Source organism: Pygoscelis adeliae, unplaced genomic scaffold (genome assembly GCF_000699105.1).
Source record: "Pygoscelis adeliae isolate BGI_AS28 unplaced genomic scaffold, ASM69910v1 Scaffold139, whole genome shotgun sequence".
Classification (NCBI taxonomy): Eukaryota; Metazoa; Chordata; class Aves; order Sphenisciformes; family Spheniscidae; genus Pygoscelis; species Pygoscelis adeliae.
In genome coordinates, this window is record NW_008825613.1 from 1,640,826 (window position 1) to 1,661,172 (window position 20,347).

Here is a 20,347-nt window from a genome sequence, read left to right on the forward strand (position 1 = left end):
CTCAGCCTCGGTAGCGCCGGTAAGCCTGGACCCCCTCCTCCCTGAGGGGCTGAGGGAGCCCCACGCCCTCCCTGAGGGGCTGAGGGAGCCCCACGCCCTCCCTGAGGGGCTGAGGGAGCCCCACGCCCTCTCCGCTGCCCTGGGGCTGCGGGAAGCCGCGAGGCCAGTTCCATGTCCCCCATACCCAGGCAGAGGGGGATCCTGCACCGTGCGTCCCGCCCGTAGGGACACTGCTGTGGTGGTGGGGACTGTCCCCGGGAGGGTGTCTGGGTGGCCGGGCCCCAGTACCCTTGGGGACGGCAATGATTCCCCTGGATGTGTCCCTGAGGCCCGCATTTGCTTTCAGAGGTGGAGGTTGAAGTTAATGATTCCTTGATGCGGTTTTTCGATCACTGCGCCAAGTTTGTTGCTTTGGTGGAAGAGAATGACACGGCGATGTGCCAGGTGAATGCCTTTAAAGAGGGGCCAGAAATGAGGAAGGTTTTGGAGAAGGTCGCGAGTGCCTTGTGTTTGCCGGTGGAGGAGCTGAACGCAGGTAATGAATGCTTGTTACAGGTGGCTTCGGCTCCGAGTCTGCCTGAGAAGAACTCCTGAGATGCCGTGTAGCTGTGCAGAGTAGGTAATTTAAAATATGCTGTAAATCGCAGACACAGTCTCCAATTAAATGCGTAAGGCTGCAAATGTGTATTGGTGTTGCAGTAATGAATGCTTGTTAATCAGAAGAAAAAGATGTTTAAAAATATCTTTCCTACAGGTGAAATCAACTTTATCTTTGTTTGGAGGGATACAAGTGTGTTATTCTTTTAATTCTGCTTTGTTGAGCAGATGTAGCTTTTGTAAAACATGTTACAACTCAAACGCACAAATAACTTCAGGAAAAGGTGGACAGGTATGTGTGTTGTAACTTCACTTGTCCAGAAGAGAAGTGCCAGGTTTCCCTGTGTGGTCAAGTGGTGGGGGAGACCCCCCAAATAGGTGTTGCTGTCATTTCCAGCATGTCCCTAAAGCTGCAATCCCGAAGTTGCAGCATGCTGCTGTTCAAACTCAGCCACTAATGTGGAGGATGAGTAGTGGTAGTCAAAGACTACTCGGTGTTGAACAGACACACCTTCCTTGTATTGCCTCTTCTGTCCTTTGTGGTGATGAGAACACAGTAGTGATCAACACCTATAGCATGCACATCAGCAGACGTGCAGCATTTGATGTGAAATGCTCTCGTTTCCCCCTTGTAGCAATGTAATGTGAAAAGCTTGCAGTCTGAAATTTGGCTTTTGCGCAATAATTCTGTTGAAAACTACTTATTTTTGGTGCTTGGCCTTTGGACTGGCGATTATTTATTGGACTACACTGTTTGCATTGCTAAATTGTAATTACATTTCGCTTTAGAAGCAAGTTGAGAGAAGGTTGCTACTTATATAGCAGTGATTTATCTTTTACTTGTTGGATTTATTGCAGATCTTGTTCAAGTGGCTTTTCTCGCTTGCTCATATGAGTTGGCGATAAAAAATGTGACCTCCCCATGGTGTTCACTCTTCAGTGAAGAAGATGCCAAGGTAGGTGCTAAATGGGAGAGATATTTGAGAAGCCTTCAAAAGATGCCTTAGTGTTCAGATACAACTCTTTGCACAGTCAGAAGTTTTAAGTTGTGTGCCCCTTATTCTTCAGTCTAATGATGCACTACTTTGGTCTCCAAAGAGCTCTGGATTAATCAAGCAGCAAGACTGAAATACCCTTCTTCATTCAGACTTAAATACTGATGCAGTCTTGATTTGTCCTGATTAAAACAGTCTTTTCCTATTATGCTTAATTCTTATATGCTTCTATTTCTGTAACATCAGAAATGCTCTGGACAGCTTTGTTTTGCATATGATAATCATATAATAAAATGCCTTGATTCCAGAGGGCATCAAATGAGGTCTTCTAGGTCCTCTAAGACTCTTTATATGGTTTTGGCAACTGTCACATCTCTAAACCGAATGCCTGTTAATAAAACTAGTAGAACCCAGATAAATGAGACTTATGTTGTTCCTCCTCTTTCAGAAACTACCTGATGTACCCGTTGAAGGGATCAAGAGAGATAGGGATTAAGAGTGATGTCATTTATTTATCACTCCAAAACATGTTCAGTGAGCCCCCCCCCCCCCCCCCCCCCCCCCCCCTTGAGGCTCTTAAGGAAACTTAGCACACCTGGGGAAGAAGGGAGGCCTCTACACAGATAGGTGGTTGGCTAAAGGGTAGGCAGTGGAGTTAGGAGTAAATGCTCTCATCTCAAAGAGGAGGAAGGTCACGATGGACTTCTGCTGAGACCTGTGCTGTGCAATATATTTATAAAAAACTTAGCAGTGAGGTGGGAAAGCTTCCTGATTATATGGAGTTACTTGGTATAGTAAGAATATGGGGTGTTTGAGAGGCTTTGCAGAAGGGCCCTGTGAGGGTGGATTACGCAGCAATACAGTGGCAGATGGTGTTCATTATGGAATGATGCGTATGGGGTAAGAAGTTGAAGCTTCATATGTGAGGTGGCTGTCTCTCAGATCCATTGTGCCACTGAGAAGTGAAATTTTGATGGTATAGATCCATGAAAATGTTGGCTCAGTTACAGTAAAATTAAATGGACAAAATTTAAAAAAAACAAATGCTAAGAATTGTAAGAAAACGAACAGAGAACAAGGAGAGCATTGTGTGCTCTTCCATAAATCCAAGGCACAGTTCTGTTTTTTTGAGATGTGTGCACATCTCTAGAATGTAGAAATAAGACAAACTCAGTTAAAGGTATGGGATTGCTTCCATCTGAAGAATGATTAACTAAGCTAAGGGTCTTTGACCTTCATAAGGCAAAATCAGAAATGCTAAAAAAGTGGTGGATAATGACTGTCTTGTCATGTGCAGTACCTAATGGGTACCAAATGAAGCTAGCAGCAGGCAGGTTAACAACAGACTGTTGTGTTTTTTTTTTTTTAACGCAGTGTGTAGCCAAACTGCAGGGTACTATTAAGGCTAAAACTTGGTATGTTCGAAGGGGAGATTGGGTTATTGTGGGAGAGAATCCACTGAAGTCTATTAAATTTGTAGAAAACCACCTTAGGGCTCAAAGCCCTGGGCTGAAAATTACTGGAGTCTGGCGAAGCGTGCCCGCTGTTTTCCCTAGGCCTGATGATGAGCATGATCAGAGACAAGATGCTGAATTTGGTGGCTCTTCAGTCTGATCTCTTGTGTCTGGTTTTATGCTGAAGCAGTTTCAACTGGATCCTTGATGTTTGTTTGCGGTTTTTTTGGGTTTTTTTTGTGTCAAAGAATTGTTGATTTCATGCAGTGTGTGGTAGCATCATTGCTCCAGCTTGTGGGTTTTTTATTTTCCCTCTGTGCCATAGTAAAAACTTGTGAACTCTGTAACTTTAGGTACTGGAATACCTGAACGACCTGAAGCAATACTGGAAGAGAGGATATGGCTATGACATCAATAGTCGCTCCAGCTGCATTTTATTCCAAGATATCTTCCAGCATTTGGACAAAGCGGTGGAAGAGAGTAAAAGGTAAATAAAAAGGCTTTTGTGCTTTGGCTACAAGCTCTCTGTGGTCAATCCTGAGTTGGATTTAATGTGAATAGAAACTAAGTACTTCCAAACATAGCAATGTTAGGAGAGTTTGAGCTAGGAGAATTTTAATGGAAAGAATCAAATTTTTAATAGAGCAGTATTACTGTAAAGAGTATATATATATTTTTTTTTCCATTGATGCTCTTGTGCCCAGCTAACGTATTTCCATCTTTTAACTTACTGATCCATGCAGGCCTTCAAGGGATAGCCAGCTGCTGTGTCTGATAATGGTGTTCTCTTCCTGCACAGTTTGAGAAGAGGCCATCAAGTTAAAACAATGAGCTTTTTGTTTAAAATGTCCTTGTTAAAAATAATCTGTGGCAAAAATGGAAGATTGTGGGTTGAAAGCATGCCCATGATATCTTCTTTTATCTGGTTACTTAAGCACTTCAGTGTGGAACTCTTTCTTTCTGCATGTGTTTGATTTGAGTCTCTTGCATTATTAAAGCTTTCTGTTCAGATTAAAGGTGTTGAAATGTAATTGTGGAAAAATAATTATTACAGATCAATCCAAACACTTAGTGACTGTAGACGAGGACGGCCTGTTGCAGGATCCAAGAGGCCGGAGGTGTAACAGCAAACCAGCCTTGCTGTAACAAACCTGCTTCATTGTAACTAGGGAAGGGCAGACTTTAGGTGATCTCGGTGCAAATTAATTAAATTCTCATGCAAAATGAGGAATTATAAATTCCTCATTCTTACTCGGTGCCTTGTAAGAACAGGAGAAAGACACTTCTGTCCTGAAGTCATTGTAAACGCCTTGATTTGTTCTGTGAATCCAAAGTCAGTAGTTCAGCTGGCCAGTCTGAGAACTCTGTCTAGGATATTTAGTTTCCCATCCTTATTCTTTTACAGCAAAGCTGTAGTTTGGGAATAACGCTGTAGCTGTAGGAAGGTATTAGGCCTTACAATTAACTGTTAGTAGACTTGAAGATACAATAATCAGGTGTCTTAAAAGGATGGTGGTCTGATAAAGTGGTTTGTCTTCATCTGTTGCCATGATTTGACAACAGTCGTTTTGTGTCATTGGAAGAACGATAGCAGTGGTACTCCATCCGCTGAGTTGTGCAGTCCTCAAAACTGCCTTTATGGTGTCAGGATATAACCATCCCTATACTTTCTTAAAAATTAGTTGCCTGTGCTCTTTTTGTGTATTGTTTGCTCCTATGAGCTGGTATCAGTCAGCAGTTGTGATTCACTATCTGTTTGGTGTCGATCTTGTCTCGTGTGGATTGGTATGATGGGGAGTAGTAAAATAGGAATGAAACTGGGATCTGTTCTGGCATGGGGAAAACAAAGGCTTCAGTCACAGGTTGGGATGTTTGTGTCACAGAATTACCTGCATTTGTTTTCATGTGCTGGTAATCTGGGTTTTTTTGAGAGCTGCTTTAGGCTTAAATGCAGTGCATTCATATGAGAATTAATTTGCCACCTGTGTGCATGCTCCTCATGCAAAATGAGGAATTATAAATTCATAGTTCAGTGATCAATTGTGTGAATTAATACCTTAGCAGGTAAGTGTGCAAATGTTTATAAGAGTACATAATATCAAGGATGTGATTGTAAGATTGTATAAATATTGTGCTGTTAAATACTTGATAGAAACCAATTTATAAATAACTTTAAGCTATAACCAGTAAATTCAGCTTTGGTGTTGATACATAAACATTAGTTACATGTGGTGTATGTTCTTGCATTCCTAGCATCCTTGGGACTTTGTCTATAGTCAATATATTAAACTAGATCTACCTAACACCCAGCAGAATAATATTAATGGCTTTGATATTTCAGAAAGAAGAGCATGAGTCATGGATATTTGAGGCTGGCTATATATAATTTTTACATGATAACCTGTTGAAGACATGTTTTTTTTTTCCTTTTAGTCAGCAGACTGAAATTAGAAGTAGCATTCATGTTTTGGGTTGGAGGAACGATCCATAAAGTTGATTATAACCATTTTGCAGTAGAGAAGACAGCAAAGAAGTTTTGTTCCTTTAAAAGTTTGCTGACTGAGGATCCAAGCTGGACATTAACAGTGGTAGAAGAACTGTGCGTTAAGTAAGTTGGAGCATAGTTCTCACAGTCAGTTGGCTTTTTTGCTGTCCTTTAGTGTGGGATGCAGAGATGCTCCCTGTGTTCATCACTGGAGCTCTGAGTGACGCAGGAATGTTGAGGTCATGTTTAGTATAATCCATGACATGATTTCTTTCATCTAAAGTGGAGTTATCACTAGGTAGACAGTACTTGTACTGTTTATTTTGATTATTTTTGGGATTCACCTGGAAAATCAGCCGTGCCCGTTTTTAACAGAGTATCGGCTTAGTATGCAAGAAGGTAAAGGTGTTGAAAACTTGCCTTTGAGATACATATGTAGACTTTCCTAACACTTGTATCCAGATTAGTACCTTGATCCCGGTCTAATGATTATGTGAACCTAGAGAAGGGGGCCATACAGGGTCAGAAATGAGATCCAAGGATGGGAGTGTACAGGACTCTGTTGTGTTGCGTGGCAGCAGCAGTCGGGGCCTTTCTGAATCTTGCCTGTGCTGTGCGCCAGCCAGCACAAAGGAGACACCTCTGTTCATTTTGCCATGAATGGGTTAAAACTTGACAGTCGCAAACATGAAATAAGTTTGGCTTTGGGGAGGAGTTGCTGTGAATGAAAGGTGGGTGGCTGGCGATAGTGACCCCTCTCCAGCCAAGCTGGCTTAGGAAATTGTGCTGTCAAATGATCACTCTGGCATCTGGAAATTTAAGGCTTGTGTGGGAGTTGGTGATACCTCTCATTTTGGTAGTGGTGGAGCCAAAGCAGTGGTTATGCTAGATCACTCTTTAAATAAACTTCTTCACTGCATCTTTTCTTCAGCCTACTAGAGAGCTAAATGAAAAATACATTAGGGCACAGGTCATTAACATCCAACTGTGAACAGATTGACAAGCACGCTGCTGTGATTGCCTCTGTCATGTGCTGTGTCTGTCCCTATGAACAGAGAAAGTAAGAACTGGGAATGAGATCAGGAAGAAGTGCAGGTTAAAAGAAAAACAGACAAGCAAGACCCTTAACACCCCTCTGTCCTTCTGAAATCTGAAAAATAACTTCTAAATGCAGCTTGACTCATGTAAGGAGAGTGATAAGTTTTGTTTCCTTTTAGTATAATTTACTCTGAACAGTGACAGCCTTTCAATCCTTAAATTATATGCATTAGTTGCAGCTGTGTCTCAACTGTGTGTAAGATATCCCTGTAGGTTTAATAATAACAAAAAAAAAAAAGCTATAGTTGACAAAATCTATATCTATACTTCTCATTTATTGAGAACTAGATCAACAGTCACTAAATTACAAGGTGGAGCAGGCTGCTTGGGGAAGAGTAGCTGTCTGAGGCAGAGCACTAAAGGGCCGAGATAACTTCATTCTGTCTTTTAGCTTTGGCTGCAGAAGTTTGGTTGCAATCTCTGGACTTCTCGTGTTGTATTGCCACCACAAAGGGAAGCAAGTAGTGAGTTTATGCGTGTGTGTAAAGGATCGGGACCCTAAAAATTTTGCAAAATTCAAAGCTGGGTAAGCAGTCTGCTTAGTTTGCATCATCCTAAATGGGAACTGAAAGCTTCCGAAGTGTATTGCCTTGTTCAAAAGGAGTGTGTCATTCCATCCCACAACGTAAGGTGGCAGTCTTAAAGCACTGAAGACTAGTATAATCTGAATCGGGTAACCCGGTGCACTTAAGAATACGTGGAAATCTGCCACCGCCGATGTGTTGGAACAGCTTGTGTCTCTTGTGATCTAGAGAGCGGAGGTGCAACTAATGCTTTTTTATCTAGAGAGGGAGACTTATCCCGGATCCCGTGGCAATATGAGAGTACAAATGAAAACAAGACACCATACAAATAAAGAAGTGTGCCTGTGTTAATAACAGTAGAAAGTGTTTGGTTGTGAATATGTGTGTGCATGAGTGTCTCTTATGGTATTGTGCATCTTCAAGGCAACAGGTTAAATACTTAACTGTTCATTACTCAGAAAATGAACCTTTCTGATGATGAAATGTCTCTTAGTGGAATGTTGTTTCAATTTAGTGATGTTTAATGTTGATTTGTAACTAGCTGCTTGCTTTAAAAAATTTAAGAACAACAAATTTACTTCCAGAGCATTATCTTTGCTCCAAGTTCTCCTTTCTTTCTGGAAAGCTTAGATTGGGCTATCCAAAAGTAGAAAGGGGAGTGTTCCAGCAAGAAGCTGAGGAATCTGGATTATCTGTTCTGCTTCAGGCTTGGCAGTGGAGAACAGTGTTGACAATGCAGCATTTTTGTGGCATGCTTTAAGTATATATATTCAATAGCTTTGTCCTGTTTTCATTCCCAGTTACAGCTGAATTAAAAAGAGAAACCTTGCTTTTATTGTAACCCTGTTTCTTCCATGAAGTGATTCTTGACCTTGCAATCTGATTGCTCACTGAACTTAGTTGCCTTGCTAGTTGCCTTGTTAAAGCTCACTTCTCTTTCTTCTGGGGAAAATATCTTCTGCTAATTAGTCTATTCGTAAGAAAATGATGAAGGTGGTAATAAATACCTATTGCTAATTAGTCCCACCTTCAATTTGCAGTGCAAAAGTTTCAGACATTTTTAGGATCTTCCATCATACGAATTCCAATAGAATTCTTGGTTTAAACTAGCAATAGTCTCTTCTGTGTAGGTCTTGCTGTACAGCAAGATGGTTTTGAAGGCTGTGAAAGGGATTTTTACTATATGATTGCTCTTGTCAACTGTCCCCATCCAGACCGCTGGTGGAAAGGTGTTGGAATATCTGTTCAGGAACTTGGGTCTGATGTTGAATTTATCGATAGTTATATTAGTGACCACCTACTGTTAGCATGGACCCTATTCTTCTGCACTCTCAGTAGCGATAAAGTATAAATGTCTAATAAAGGTTAATTCTTAGTAGAAAGCATCTACTCCTTGAGACCTTACCATAGTTGCAGTGGGCCTTTCAGGACCACATTCCTCCGTACCTTCTTACCAGTCTGTAAGGGAATGTCGTGGTCACATTTCTAGGGAGAGGTTGGGGGCCAGGACTCTCTCTTCCATACAAATTTTCTTAATTATAAAAAAAAAAATTGTATCACAAGAGTTGAATATAAAATTAAACCGGGTGATATGTTGTACTGAGATGGCATACTTGGGCAGTTGTCTTAGTCCACAAAGCACTTTATTTTTGTGAAGACGTAAGAATTGCATTTTTCCCAAGTCTTCCTGCTACGGATAGGAAATACAGAGTCAGGCTATGCAACTATGTGGCAAAGAAGCTACCCAACTAAACTGTTGGGTTTTCCCCCCGCTGGAGCTTAGACCTTACTGAAAGTGTTGCTGCTCTTCATTATGTTGATAAAACTGCCAGTGATATATGCGTGCATGTTCACTTGCAGTTGTGCTACTCTGGAAGAATCTTTGAAAGGCTGCTGCTCTTACCAGTCAGCATTTGTTTAAACAGTTAGAAAGTGTCCAATTGCCCAAAGCTGTGGTATTTAGAGACACTTCAACATCGGGATGTAGAGGAGCAATCAATGAGTGTCACTTTAGCTTAGAAGAAGCATTGAGTTCTTTGTGGCTCATATGTGGGCTACAGCTAGTGACCAAAACCTATTATGATTTCTGCTACCCCCCCCCCCCCCCCCTTGCCTAACATAGTGCTGACGGTAGGAATAACCTCAGACTTGATGGGCCCACATCCCTCCTCAAGAGGCTTATCTGGTCTGTGTGTTGCATGGGACTGCTGGGACTGCCAGCTCAACCCCATTGCTTGCTGGCTTCTTGCCTTGTTGGGAGACTTGGCACACTGAACTTGGGAGGAGAAAGGGGAAACGCTACAGTTGCAGGAGGGAAGCCCCTGTTGCTACAGCATAGGGTACGGATCTGTAGGATAAAGATGTGTATTGCTTTTCAGCTTCAGTTTCTGTGAGATGCCTAGATGAGCCTTACATCTGTGATCTGGGAGTGCCCTTCTGCCAACGGGAACTGTGTGTGTTGATGAGAAATCTGTGTATTTTGGTAGTTAATGCAATATGAAGCTGCTAATCTTATTTAAAAAAACCCTTAATAGCTATACACTTGGGCAGGGGTGGATTTGAAAATTGGTTGTGGCACACTTTAAGGATGTCAGCTATTCATTAAAGCTGTTTTATACTTTTTTCTTCTAGCTTCAAATATTTAATAAGTCTGCCTTTCTTGCTTGTGAAAGAGAATACGAAATACCTGTTATTACTTGTACTGTCCGAATGGATTACCATAAGGCTCTGGAAATTGGGAGGTATGCTTTGTGCAGCCATCTCAATATTTAAAGTAGGTGGCTAATGATTGAAAATACTGACCTAGCTGCACATACACATTGCAAAATATTTGGTGGTTTCCTCTGAGAGTAAGCAGGTTTAAGGTATTTTAAAAAAGACTTATTTGAATTTGAATGTAGTTCAAGATCAAGTGAAGGTAAGGTGATCTTTGTAGTTATACCAGGCTAAGCCATAAGATAAACAGCTTAATTTGCCATTTTATTGGTAGCTTTTATTGTTCCACGTAACTTGCTTTCCTCTTTGTAGGTCAGTTCACAACACAATTGATAACCTTTCTGTAGTCATTTACTACTGTGCCCTAATCGCTCCTTTCAAAACTATGACTTGGTACAGAAGAATTCAATATATGATCTAAAAACAATTAACTGTTCAAAACTATCTTTTTATAGTATGTACAAAGGGAACAGAGCAAAAAGCTTCCACGTATGCAGTAGAAATGATATAATTTGATTTTTAAAAAAACCCTTTTTGCTTAGATCCAAACTGTTCAGTCACTTCTTTTATTAAAACTTCTTGGTTGCCACTGGGATCCCACGTTTGCACAGTGCAGGTTCTTGGCTCTCTGGGTGCATCAGCAGGTTCAGGATGTCCTGCGTCCCTTGGTGGGAGTTGTAAACTAGTGTGTTCGATCACTCACCCAGTAGCAGAGCAGCTCCAAAGGAGAACCAGGGCTATGACACATAGACATGTAATTTACATTATTTGAAGTGCAGGGCAGTTTGTAGCCAGATGCGTACTACGTGAGCTTACTTCGAGGTATAAAGTGGCTCTTACAGACCCAGGTTAGAGGTGTTGGTACTGTGCTCTTTAGAGGGTTGCTTTCTCAGAGGGCATGGAGGTGTGGGTGGCTTTGTATGGGGCCACTTCAGGGGGTGTCCCCTGGCTCTTTGGGCTGCTGGGAGAGCCTGTGATGAAAGCTTCTGGACTAGGTGCTTGTCACCTCATCTGCTAATTACACAGTGATACATAACTTACAAAAAAAAAATTGCTTGACTTCAGTATATCTGTTCAGAGAGAACAGGTGTTGTATGTGTGATAGGTAAACTGATCCCTGTAATAAGATGTTTATTCACAGAACAACATGCCAGCTGTACAGTTCAATAGACCACACAGTTTACATTAGTACACCTGAAAAATATGCAGGTCTTGGCTTCATTTCCAGAAAATCAGAGAAATGGGATGATTTTCGCTAATAAACTGTGTCTCAAACAGCAGCTTTATATCATATTGTATGGTTGGTTTTGATAGATGGGGCTTCTGACATGAGTAAAGGGTGCTTTTGGAGAAACCAGGTAGAGACGTGAAATTCTCCATAGGTCCTTGTAGCACGTTCAGCAGCATCCCTGTGTCTGCATTTCTGAAGTGTGTGTGATTGCTGACTTCTCACAGATACCTGGGCAGTCCAGGGGACCTTCTCTGGGAATGTGTCTTTTCATCTATCTGCCTAGAACTAGATACTTGGTGTTGCTTGGCCTTTCAAACCTCCCAGAACGTACTTAATCTCACATTAATTACCTAATACTTGCTTGCTCAGGATTGCTCTGAAAAGATACCTCGGCAACTTTTAGAGTCATGTCCTTTTATCTAAGGAATTAAAAAAACTAAGCAAAACAATACCTAGGCAACTAACACACAAAGGAACTGATCTAACCAGTATTCACCTTGGGCAGGAAGGGTTTGACAAGTGGCATGACCCTCTTGATTTGGTTTTGACTCGTCATGATGGTTCAACATTTAGCATCAGCACAATGCTGCTGCAATAATGCATTTAATCTCTGAGGTCCGTAAGAACGTGAGGTGGGATCATTCAGAAAAGAGCTTTTGAAACTGCAGAAGCTCTGAAGTGAAATGCAGTGAAGCCTAGTTAGCTTTGGGTGATTAACTCTTGTGGGACTAGATAAGAGCTGTTGCCTTTTAATCGGGGTTTTAAATGAGTTTTGCATAGCCTTGTCAGCTGTTCAGGTTTGCCTTTGCCATGAGTGAGCTCATGTATGTCCTTGATGGAAAAGAAGAAAATTTTTATCTTGTCAGTATTTGCGGTGGCATTTTGTTTTGTTGGTACTGATTCTGGAAATGAATGAGCGCAGCTGTCTTCTGTTCTACTATTCAAGGTGGAAGTTTTGACACATGAGGAATTAATACTGTTTGGATTTTTATTTTCTTTTTTTCTTCTTCCCTCTGGTGCTAACACTCTGAGCAACACCACTGTTCAGTATTTCTACTGCCCTCCGAGTCCCAGCACTCCCACTGCATTCCCTGATCTCTGCTGTTTCCTTGTAGATTTAGGGTTCCTCCAGCTTTTTTTTCCAGAAATAAATCACAGGGGGAGGTGGGAGGGATGGAGAATTCATCTCATAGCTGAAAGTAGAGGTTTTTGAGTCCTTTGTCCTGGCTTTCATATTGGGGAGAAAAAGGACAGAATCTAGTCTAAGCTTGCTTGTTTAACAGTTGTTAAAACTTACCTTCTTTGAAGTTGTTGGAGGGATTTTTACATGAGGTTTGAAGGTTGGCCAGTTCAGCTTTGCTCTAGGAAACATTTCTTCATATCCCACCATCTCCTGGGGTTTGGGTTATCTCTAGCTGAAAGTCACATTGGTGCTTAGGAAATAAACTTTGGTTAAAAGAAAGTTCACTTCTTCCATATCTAAAGTGATATATCAGTAGTCCTAGGAAGAGTAGGAACGATCTACCGTTGAGGATGGGTGAGCTGATGCAGAAGATTCAGGGTTAAACCTGAATCTGCTGAGACTAAGGAGAACTAGAATTTGCCTGAATGATAAATCCCACGTCTGTGCTTCTCCACGGTGCCTTTTTTTTCCATGGTGAGACTTAGCTTTCAGGGTCGTGCTGATGAATTGTTCAGTAACTTCTTCATTTTCAGCTGTGGTCAGATTTACTTAGAAGGTTACAGCGTGGGCAGTTCAGTAGCTGAAGTTGACACATCTCTTCAATGAACCCTGCTCATGTCCTGCCTAGTGACAGCCACTTCTGCTCATTTGGAAGTGCCCTATAAAATGAATGTGAAACCAGTCGCCAGCAATCACTTTCAAACAAGCTCTTATTATTTTATGGCAAAGTTTTATGCACAGTCTCTTCATCTCCCTTTAAAGTTGGAAATGAGATTTTTTTTTTCTACTGATCAGTGTGCTTTCCCAAGTAATTTACTACTAAACAAAAGTGAGAAAAAAGTGAATTGAAATATCATTAGCAGTTGCCAGAGTATATTGTTGAGAACTTTGTCTGATGCTTCCATGTGATGCTGAGTCATTAATCGATTGTAAAGAAGACTGAGTGTGGAAACCTCAGGCCATTCATTTAATATTTTATTAGCCTGTGCTACTGTTTTGAATTTATCAGTGTTCTGTTGATTGTGCTTTGCGTTCCTGTCTTTATCGGAAATGTAAGGCCAGTAGTAACCTTTGCCTGTGTACATGCTCTGAAGAGGCAATCTTTCATGATTTCCCCATAATTAAAAATATTACTGTTGCTGTTTTAACCTTGATGGTGATTATTGTTGTTATTAGATGACATGAAACCACATCTGAACTGGAGTCGTGACCCCAGAGACTGAACAGGGAGTGCTTGAATAATCTTAGAAATCAGATATCCAGTGCTGGTGAGAAACCTAGTATACTGTGTTAAAGAGGCTATTGAAAACTCAGAATCGTATCATATAAGGAAACCATTTTAATCCTCATTAAAATAATACGGTGGGATAGCTGTGAGTGAGAGAGGTTTGTTTTGTCTTCCAAGGTGGTTTGGCCTGTCAGCATGAGGATTTCATGAGACTAAAGCAGGTGAAATAAAAACTCAAGTTACAGTAAGAATGAGCGCCTTGTTTATTCCTTCTTTTGTCTTCATGAGATTTTCTTTCCATGCTCTTTAAAACTTCTGTGTGCGTGTATGTGTATATGCTATAATTTCTTTCCTGTTTTGGAAATGTATGTCTTTTTTTTTTTTAACTCTAAGAAGTTAACCATATTTTTTGTGACTTACTTCCAATTCAAAATTCCTGCTAGGGTCAGCTAGAAAGTAAAGCCAAACCTTGCTTAAAGCCAGTGCTGATAGTCGGAATGTTAAATTTTTATTATTTGTTTTTTTTTCTTAGCAGCTCTGAAATCTTTTTTTGGGGGGTGGGGTGGGTGTGTGAAATCTACTCCCTGTGGAGTGAATAATGCCTATGTAACACTTGTTTTGGAGACTTTAGCAGCATGTTTACATTACTAGTTTCCTTGCGTAGTAAACTATAGAATACAGACCACCACATTTGGAAGCAGGCATGTGTATAAGGACGTGCAGCTGCGACGAAACGAAAATGTGCCGAGTTGCTAGAGCTGGGTGCTACTCCCCGAAGAGTGCTAAAAGAGCTTGAATGAAATAGCTGAAATAACAGCCAGTGTGTGTTGGTTTCAGCCAAGAAGCTTGTGGGGGCTGGCAGGTGTGATGATTTAAAAACAAATAATTAAGTAAAGAAAAAACGAAAAAAGCAGCTCCAGGAGAGAATCAGAATTACAGGCCAGTCTAGTAGAAATAACGATTGAGACTAGCATTGATAAGCACCTTGATGAATATGATATACCAGAGTAGTGTCAGTATGGCTCTTTGAAAGGAAAACATACTTCTTGGAGCTCTTGGGAAGGATCAGCAAGCATACAAATAGGGTGATCTGGGAGACACGGTCATGATTTCCAAACATCTTTCAACAGGTTTCCTTATCAAAAGAAATCAAGCAGCTGGGGTTAAGGGGGAAGGTCCTTACGTGGGTAAAAATGAATAAAAATATGAGAAATGGAGGGTAGGGATAACTGATTTTTCCTAGCAGAGGCAGGTCGCTAGTGGAGATGATCTGCAAGGATCTGGGCTGCTCAGCATGTTGTAAATGACTGGGAAAAAGAGGTGAGAAGTTAAGTGGAACTGCAAATGCAGCACTTTTATTCAGGTTGAGTAAGACAAATTGTTTCTACTAGGAGGATTGTAAAAGGATGTTGTGAGACTAACTGGGCTTGAAAATTGCAGATCTGTGAAGTAATCCACATGCTAAAAATGATCTTATCTGTCAGGTAGAATCTGGGATAACTTACTGCTCAGGAGCTGAGTTTTGAGGTCGTTACAGTTGTCTGGAAGTATCTTGAATTTCTGTAAGCTAACTAGAAAAGGTGTTAGATGTCGTGAATTAAGAAAACAAAGAGCATCATGGGCGCAGCATGGATTTACGATGTAGCTTACTGTCTTGAGTACTGTGCATTTCTAATACTTTGATCTAAAAGGATACAGCTCATTTGGAAAAATTGTGGAATGACTAAGGTGGGATTTCTCAACTTAGAATATTATTGCGAAGTTGTAAGTAGAAAGGATTAAATGGTACGTAGCATCTACAAATAGAAAAAATTAAGAACAGTGTGTGAAGCTGTGCAACTCCTTGCCACAGGGTGTTGTGCATGCTAGAAATGTACGTGGATTTAAGGAGAGATTTAACAAAGGAAAGACTCATTGAGAGGTCCTACATTACACAGAAGCCACATCTGGCCCGGGAGATCTCTGAGCTGGAAATTGCAGGAGGTCAAAGGGATAGCCTTCTGTCATCTTCTATAGGCATGTGGTTTTTTGCTGCTGTTCCTATTTGTTGACTGACAGGAGGGATGTGAATGTGTCCTAAAACCTAAAAATACTTCCCTGAAGGTGTGTATGGAGGGAGAGGATATAAATGAACTAGTCAAATGAGTAAGAGGAGGGAACAAAGAAGGCGGGGGGGGGGCGGCAAAAGGGGTCAAAGGATCCAAAAGCTTTACAATTTTAAAATGAGGGAAGGGGTCATAAATAACAAGGGGAGAAATGTAGGCAGAACCACTGATTTTGGAGGAGCTGGAAGAGGGGCTATAGTGAATGTACACCTCTTGGTGAGCAGCAAAGGCATGGGTGGAAAGAAACTTAACATCCTCCATACAGAACCTTTCTGTGGTTTTAATGCTTCTTTTCAACAGGAAACAGAGGCATATTTCTGATTTTTTTTTTACGTGATGTTTTGCCTAAGGGCAGAGTATGTGCATACATGTCTAAGGAGTATAGTCAGAAGAGCTGCAGGCTCACCAGAGAGCAGAACTGTGCAAGGTGTGTTTAACTGCACAAACACCATGGCTATATATAGCTGGTAGTACAGAGCCCATCCTGTGCCTGTACTGAATTCCTGCTTATCTGATCAAAGTTCGAATCTACAGGCAAGTCCCCTAGTTAACCATTTTTCAGTTGCTTCAGACTTCAGGTTGGAACAGAGGAAATACCTCCTTTTCAGGCCAATCAAGATGTGTCTTACCTGCGGGTGGATTTTACTGGCAGCTGGAGTGTTGCAAAACATCACTTCTTGTCTCATGAAAGCTAAACGTATATTTACGTGTGCTAGAACAAGTGACCTGGGTTTCTGAGTACCACCTGGAGATGGTCCCAAAAAGCCGTTATACTTCTCTGGAGCAAGGGGCAGATTTTCATCTTGGCTGATGCTTCCTTGTGCAGCAAGCCAGCTCTTATCTTTCCTTTGGTTGAACAATGTGTAACCTTCTGTTGTACAAACTGTCTTCATTTTAGGCTTTGTTTGTGGTGTGAATCAGTGGCTTAATTTGCTGGCCTGTGTGCTTGAGGGAGTATGATCATCTTTTTGACTAGCTGGTATTCTCAAGAATTAGTAATAGCAGTAGTCCTGCTTATAATTTGGACTAATAATTTGCGGAGGGACAACGGTTTTGGGACAATGGTTTTCCTCCAACGACTGGATCACTGTCTTCAGACTAAACTTTGGTAAATGATGATGTACCTTCCAAACAGCTGAACCGTATTATAGGAAAAAAAAAAATTGCCAGTATTTTGCTATCAAATTATGATCCTTGTTCTAGCACGATACGCGTTGGTGGTTGTAGAGGTACGCAAGAAACACTGCTTAAAATCCTGCACTGGTGGTGGTGTGCCAGGGAGGGAAGCAGTTTGTGTGTTAAAGCAGTAATTTGTTTGCTTCTGCAGGCAATCATGGTTGTAATCTGGTCACAGCATATTAGAGGTTTACTGTAGTTTCTTAATGTGCCAGTAAGTTTGTACTTAGACTTAATTTTCATCTTGAAACTGAATTGTCACGTATCCTTTATTATGGTAGTTGGAAAAGATTTTTGATCCTCAAATCTAGCAAAATTAATGCTGAAAACTTTCAAACTTTCCAGGCCTAAAATGATGATAATGTGGGGGCTTCTCTTCACTGCACCTTGGATTAATTTAGGCAGAAGCTTATTAAAAAGACTTTTAAAAATTTTGTGTCATTCGAAGTATTTAGAATAGCTAAAAGAAAAAGGGTATGTTTTAATAATAAATTACTTGTCTTTGAAGTGGATTGTGTCCTGGATGATCTCACTTAATAGTTCATTATGCTTTGTCATTCAGGTACTTTTTGCGTCTGCCAGGGAACAACAAAAAAAATTACTGACTCTAATCAATCCTGTTAAGTACAGCTCAGCATCGTGGGAAAAGCTGTTATATTTTAGCTGTAGGTTTGTACTAAAGCAAATCTGTGAAACTTGTAGTAAAAATCTTATTTGATTAAAAAAAAAAAAAAGTCTCCGAGTTATTCTAAACATAGCCCATGATGGGGGAATGGCTATATGTATTTGCAACAGATCTGTGTAACAGAAATAATGAGTTACTGCGATGTACTCGAGCCTTCCCATGTGCTGACAGTGGAAGGGGACTGTGTCACATCTGATGAAGGGCTTGACTTTGTTTGTATGTTAACAAAGCCTTGTAGCTCGCTTGGTGATTTGCTGCCCTTCTCTTAAACTCCTGTTGGGAGGAGGCAATGCTATTTAAAAATCTTGTATTTAATCCAAAACCAGTATATTAATCATGGTCACTGGATCTTCCCATACCTGGGAAGAGCACAGGTGACTAGGTTCACACAGGGAGTTGGGGAGATTGCTGAGTATATCGAGACACACCATTAATCTGTTTCTTGCTGTTGTTTACCATATTTATATCAGGGTCTAGCTGTAGCCTAACTGCACTTAGTACAACTTTTTACATTTTATATAAGAGCCAATACCTTAAATTGGGACAAAACTTAGGAAGCCTGGATGCTTTAAAAAAAGTCTGTAATATACTGAAATTCCCAAACAGGTTTTTATCGGGCATTGGAATAAAACAAGTTCAAAGTCTACTGCTTTAAGCCTTTGTTGCTGACAGCTATGCAATATGTTGGTATGTTTGTTTTAAAGCACAGGCTCTTGCTCATCCTTTGTGCTTTTTTCTTTTTTAGTTCAAAACCCATTTCTTCACCTTTGATTGTACAAGTTGGACATGCAGAGACACTTCAGCCATTGCTTGCCCTTATGGGTTTCTTCAAAGACGATGAGCCTCTCAAGGCAAACAATTACATCAGACAGATGCATCGGAAATTTCGCAGCGGCCGAATTGTGCCATATGCAGCCAACCTGGTATTTGTGCTTTACCACTGTGATCAAGTGAAAACCTCTAAAGAAGAGTATCAAGTGCAGATGTTGTTGAATGAAAAACTGATGTTGTTTCATCACTCGAATGAAACCATCTCTACTTACGTGGACCTCAAGGACTATTACAAGGACATCCTGGAAAACTGCCACTTCAAAGAAGAGTGTGCATTACCAAAAGTTAATATTACCGCTGTTGATGAACTTTGAGGGAATGAAATGGAGTGGGCGTTCTGCAAATTGATCTCGGTTCTGTTCGACAGATATTGTGAACAAGCACTTTTGATGGTTTACTGCTGCTGTGTTGATTTTCTAAACTTGCAGATTTGATGGGTTGTCTCAGTTAGCTCAATGCACTGTTTTTTATTATATAAGCAGAATTACAAAAACAAATGCTGTAACAGGGATGTTGCTGAGCATTTGTAACAAATATGTGATGCAAGATGAAGCATACCTGTATGTTTATATATACGAATAAGTAATTTCATTGGTCATTCCTCTTATGAATGTGCTCTAGATAAGGCAACTGAGGCAGCTGGGGCAACTTCTATTTTATCAGAGCTGAAGGTGGTTGGACTGATTCAGTATTGCTTTGCGCTGCCTGTTTTGCTAGCTACTGTTTTCCTGTGGCAGGCATGAAATAATTCAAACCTGTGAGCTTTTTTGCTCCTTTTCCTGAACTTCTAGGAGGGAGAGGGTGCATAGTCCTTTTCCATAGCTGCCCAACTTCTGCCTAGACAGCACCATGGGAACATCTTTCTTAGGCATTTAAAGCAGGAGGAGTTGTAGTGTTCCTGCATGCATTATCTGCCTGAAGAAGGTCCAGGAGTTAAAAGTTTTAAAGTCATCATCGATCTATCCCGCATAGCATGCTAACCTCCGGGGTAAGTAAACTATCTTTGAAAAGAAAAAAAAAAAAGTAAAAAAAAAAAAGTGAGGGAGTGGGAAGTAGCTATTCTTCCTTTAAGGTGCTCTGGGAGATGCAGCAGTTGCTCTCTAAGTAATCTGGTGTGTCCTTTCACTTGACACCATCAATTTCTTGTGTTAAAGGTTTGGGCTAGGACATTCAGGTTAGACTCTGCTATGGCTACGAACATCTTGGTCCTGTCCAGATGCTGACAGTTTTCCTAGCAGCTCTGGTTGGAAGGGACCTCTGGAGGTCTCCAGTCCAGCCTCCTGCTTGAAATATCCACCAGCTTGTTGCTAACCCTAAATCCAGGCAGGTTTTGGACTGTAAAAAGTATCTGGCTGAGACTTGACTTCTGCTAGCTTTAAGGCACCGAACGTGGTGTCACTTACGTAGACCGTATACATTTGATGTGCTACCTTGTTCTTGAAATGAAGCTGGTTTTAAAGAAATTAATTGCATAAAAGTACTGGTGATTTTTTTAAAGGAACTGCACTTAAAGTAGGTTCACTTGCTACTGAAAGTTGGAAGGTATTTTAGAGCTCTGCAGTGTGGCAGAAAAAGGAAAAATGAAGATAATTGTCCAGAAATTCTGAAATGCAGTAAGTCAGATAAAAATTCCTTCATCGCCCGGAAGGAAAGGGCTGTGTGAAAAAGATACTGATTAAAACTGGTGGATATTTCATCTTTAACATCCTGGTGAAATACTTGCCTGTGTTAGCTCTGCAGCTCTTTTTCTGAAACTGGTGAAATGGTTAGGAAGGAGTATCGATGCTGACACAAATGTAGGAATATAGGTCAGGATAGTTGTCAGCCCCACCATATGACTTTTACTGCTATATCAGCTTTGCATGTCTCCTTTTTTACATGATCCTACCTTGAGACTAAGTCAACTGATCATAATTACTGTGACAGATGCCTGTTACAAACTTTATTGCAACGTTTGAGACAAGCTACAAAGAAATGAACCTTTGTTTAAAGGCAGTTAAGTTTGGTAAATAGCAGCTACAAGGATGAGAAAATCCACCT

At 40.8% G+C, this 20,347-nt stretch overlaps 1 protein-coding gene across 1 annotated transcript in view; it reads left to right on the forward strand.

Moving 5' to 3' along the window:
* Positions 1–19,285, forward strand: part of MINPP1 (multiple inositol-polyphosphate phosphatase 1) — a 20,673-nt gene extending 1,388 nt beyond the window's left edge. The window contains exons 2-6 of the mRNA XM_009332776.1: positions 6–19; positions 347–535; positions 1,456–1,553; positions 3,400–3,533; positions 18,222–19,285. Of these exons, the coding sequence (XP_009331051.1) occupies positions 6–19; positions 347–535; positions 1,456–1,553; positions 3,400–3,533; positions 18,222–18,621 (835 nt within the window). The 3' untranslated portion in view covers positions 18,622–19,285. The remainder of the gene's footprint in view (positions 1–5; positions 20–346; positions 536–1,455; positions 1,554–3,399; positions 3,534–18,221) is intronic.
* Positions 19,286–20,347: the final 1,062 nt, after the last annotated feature.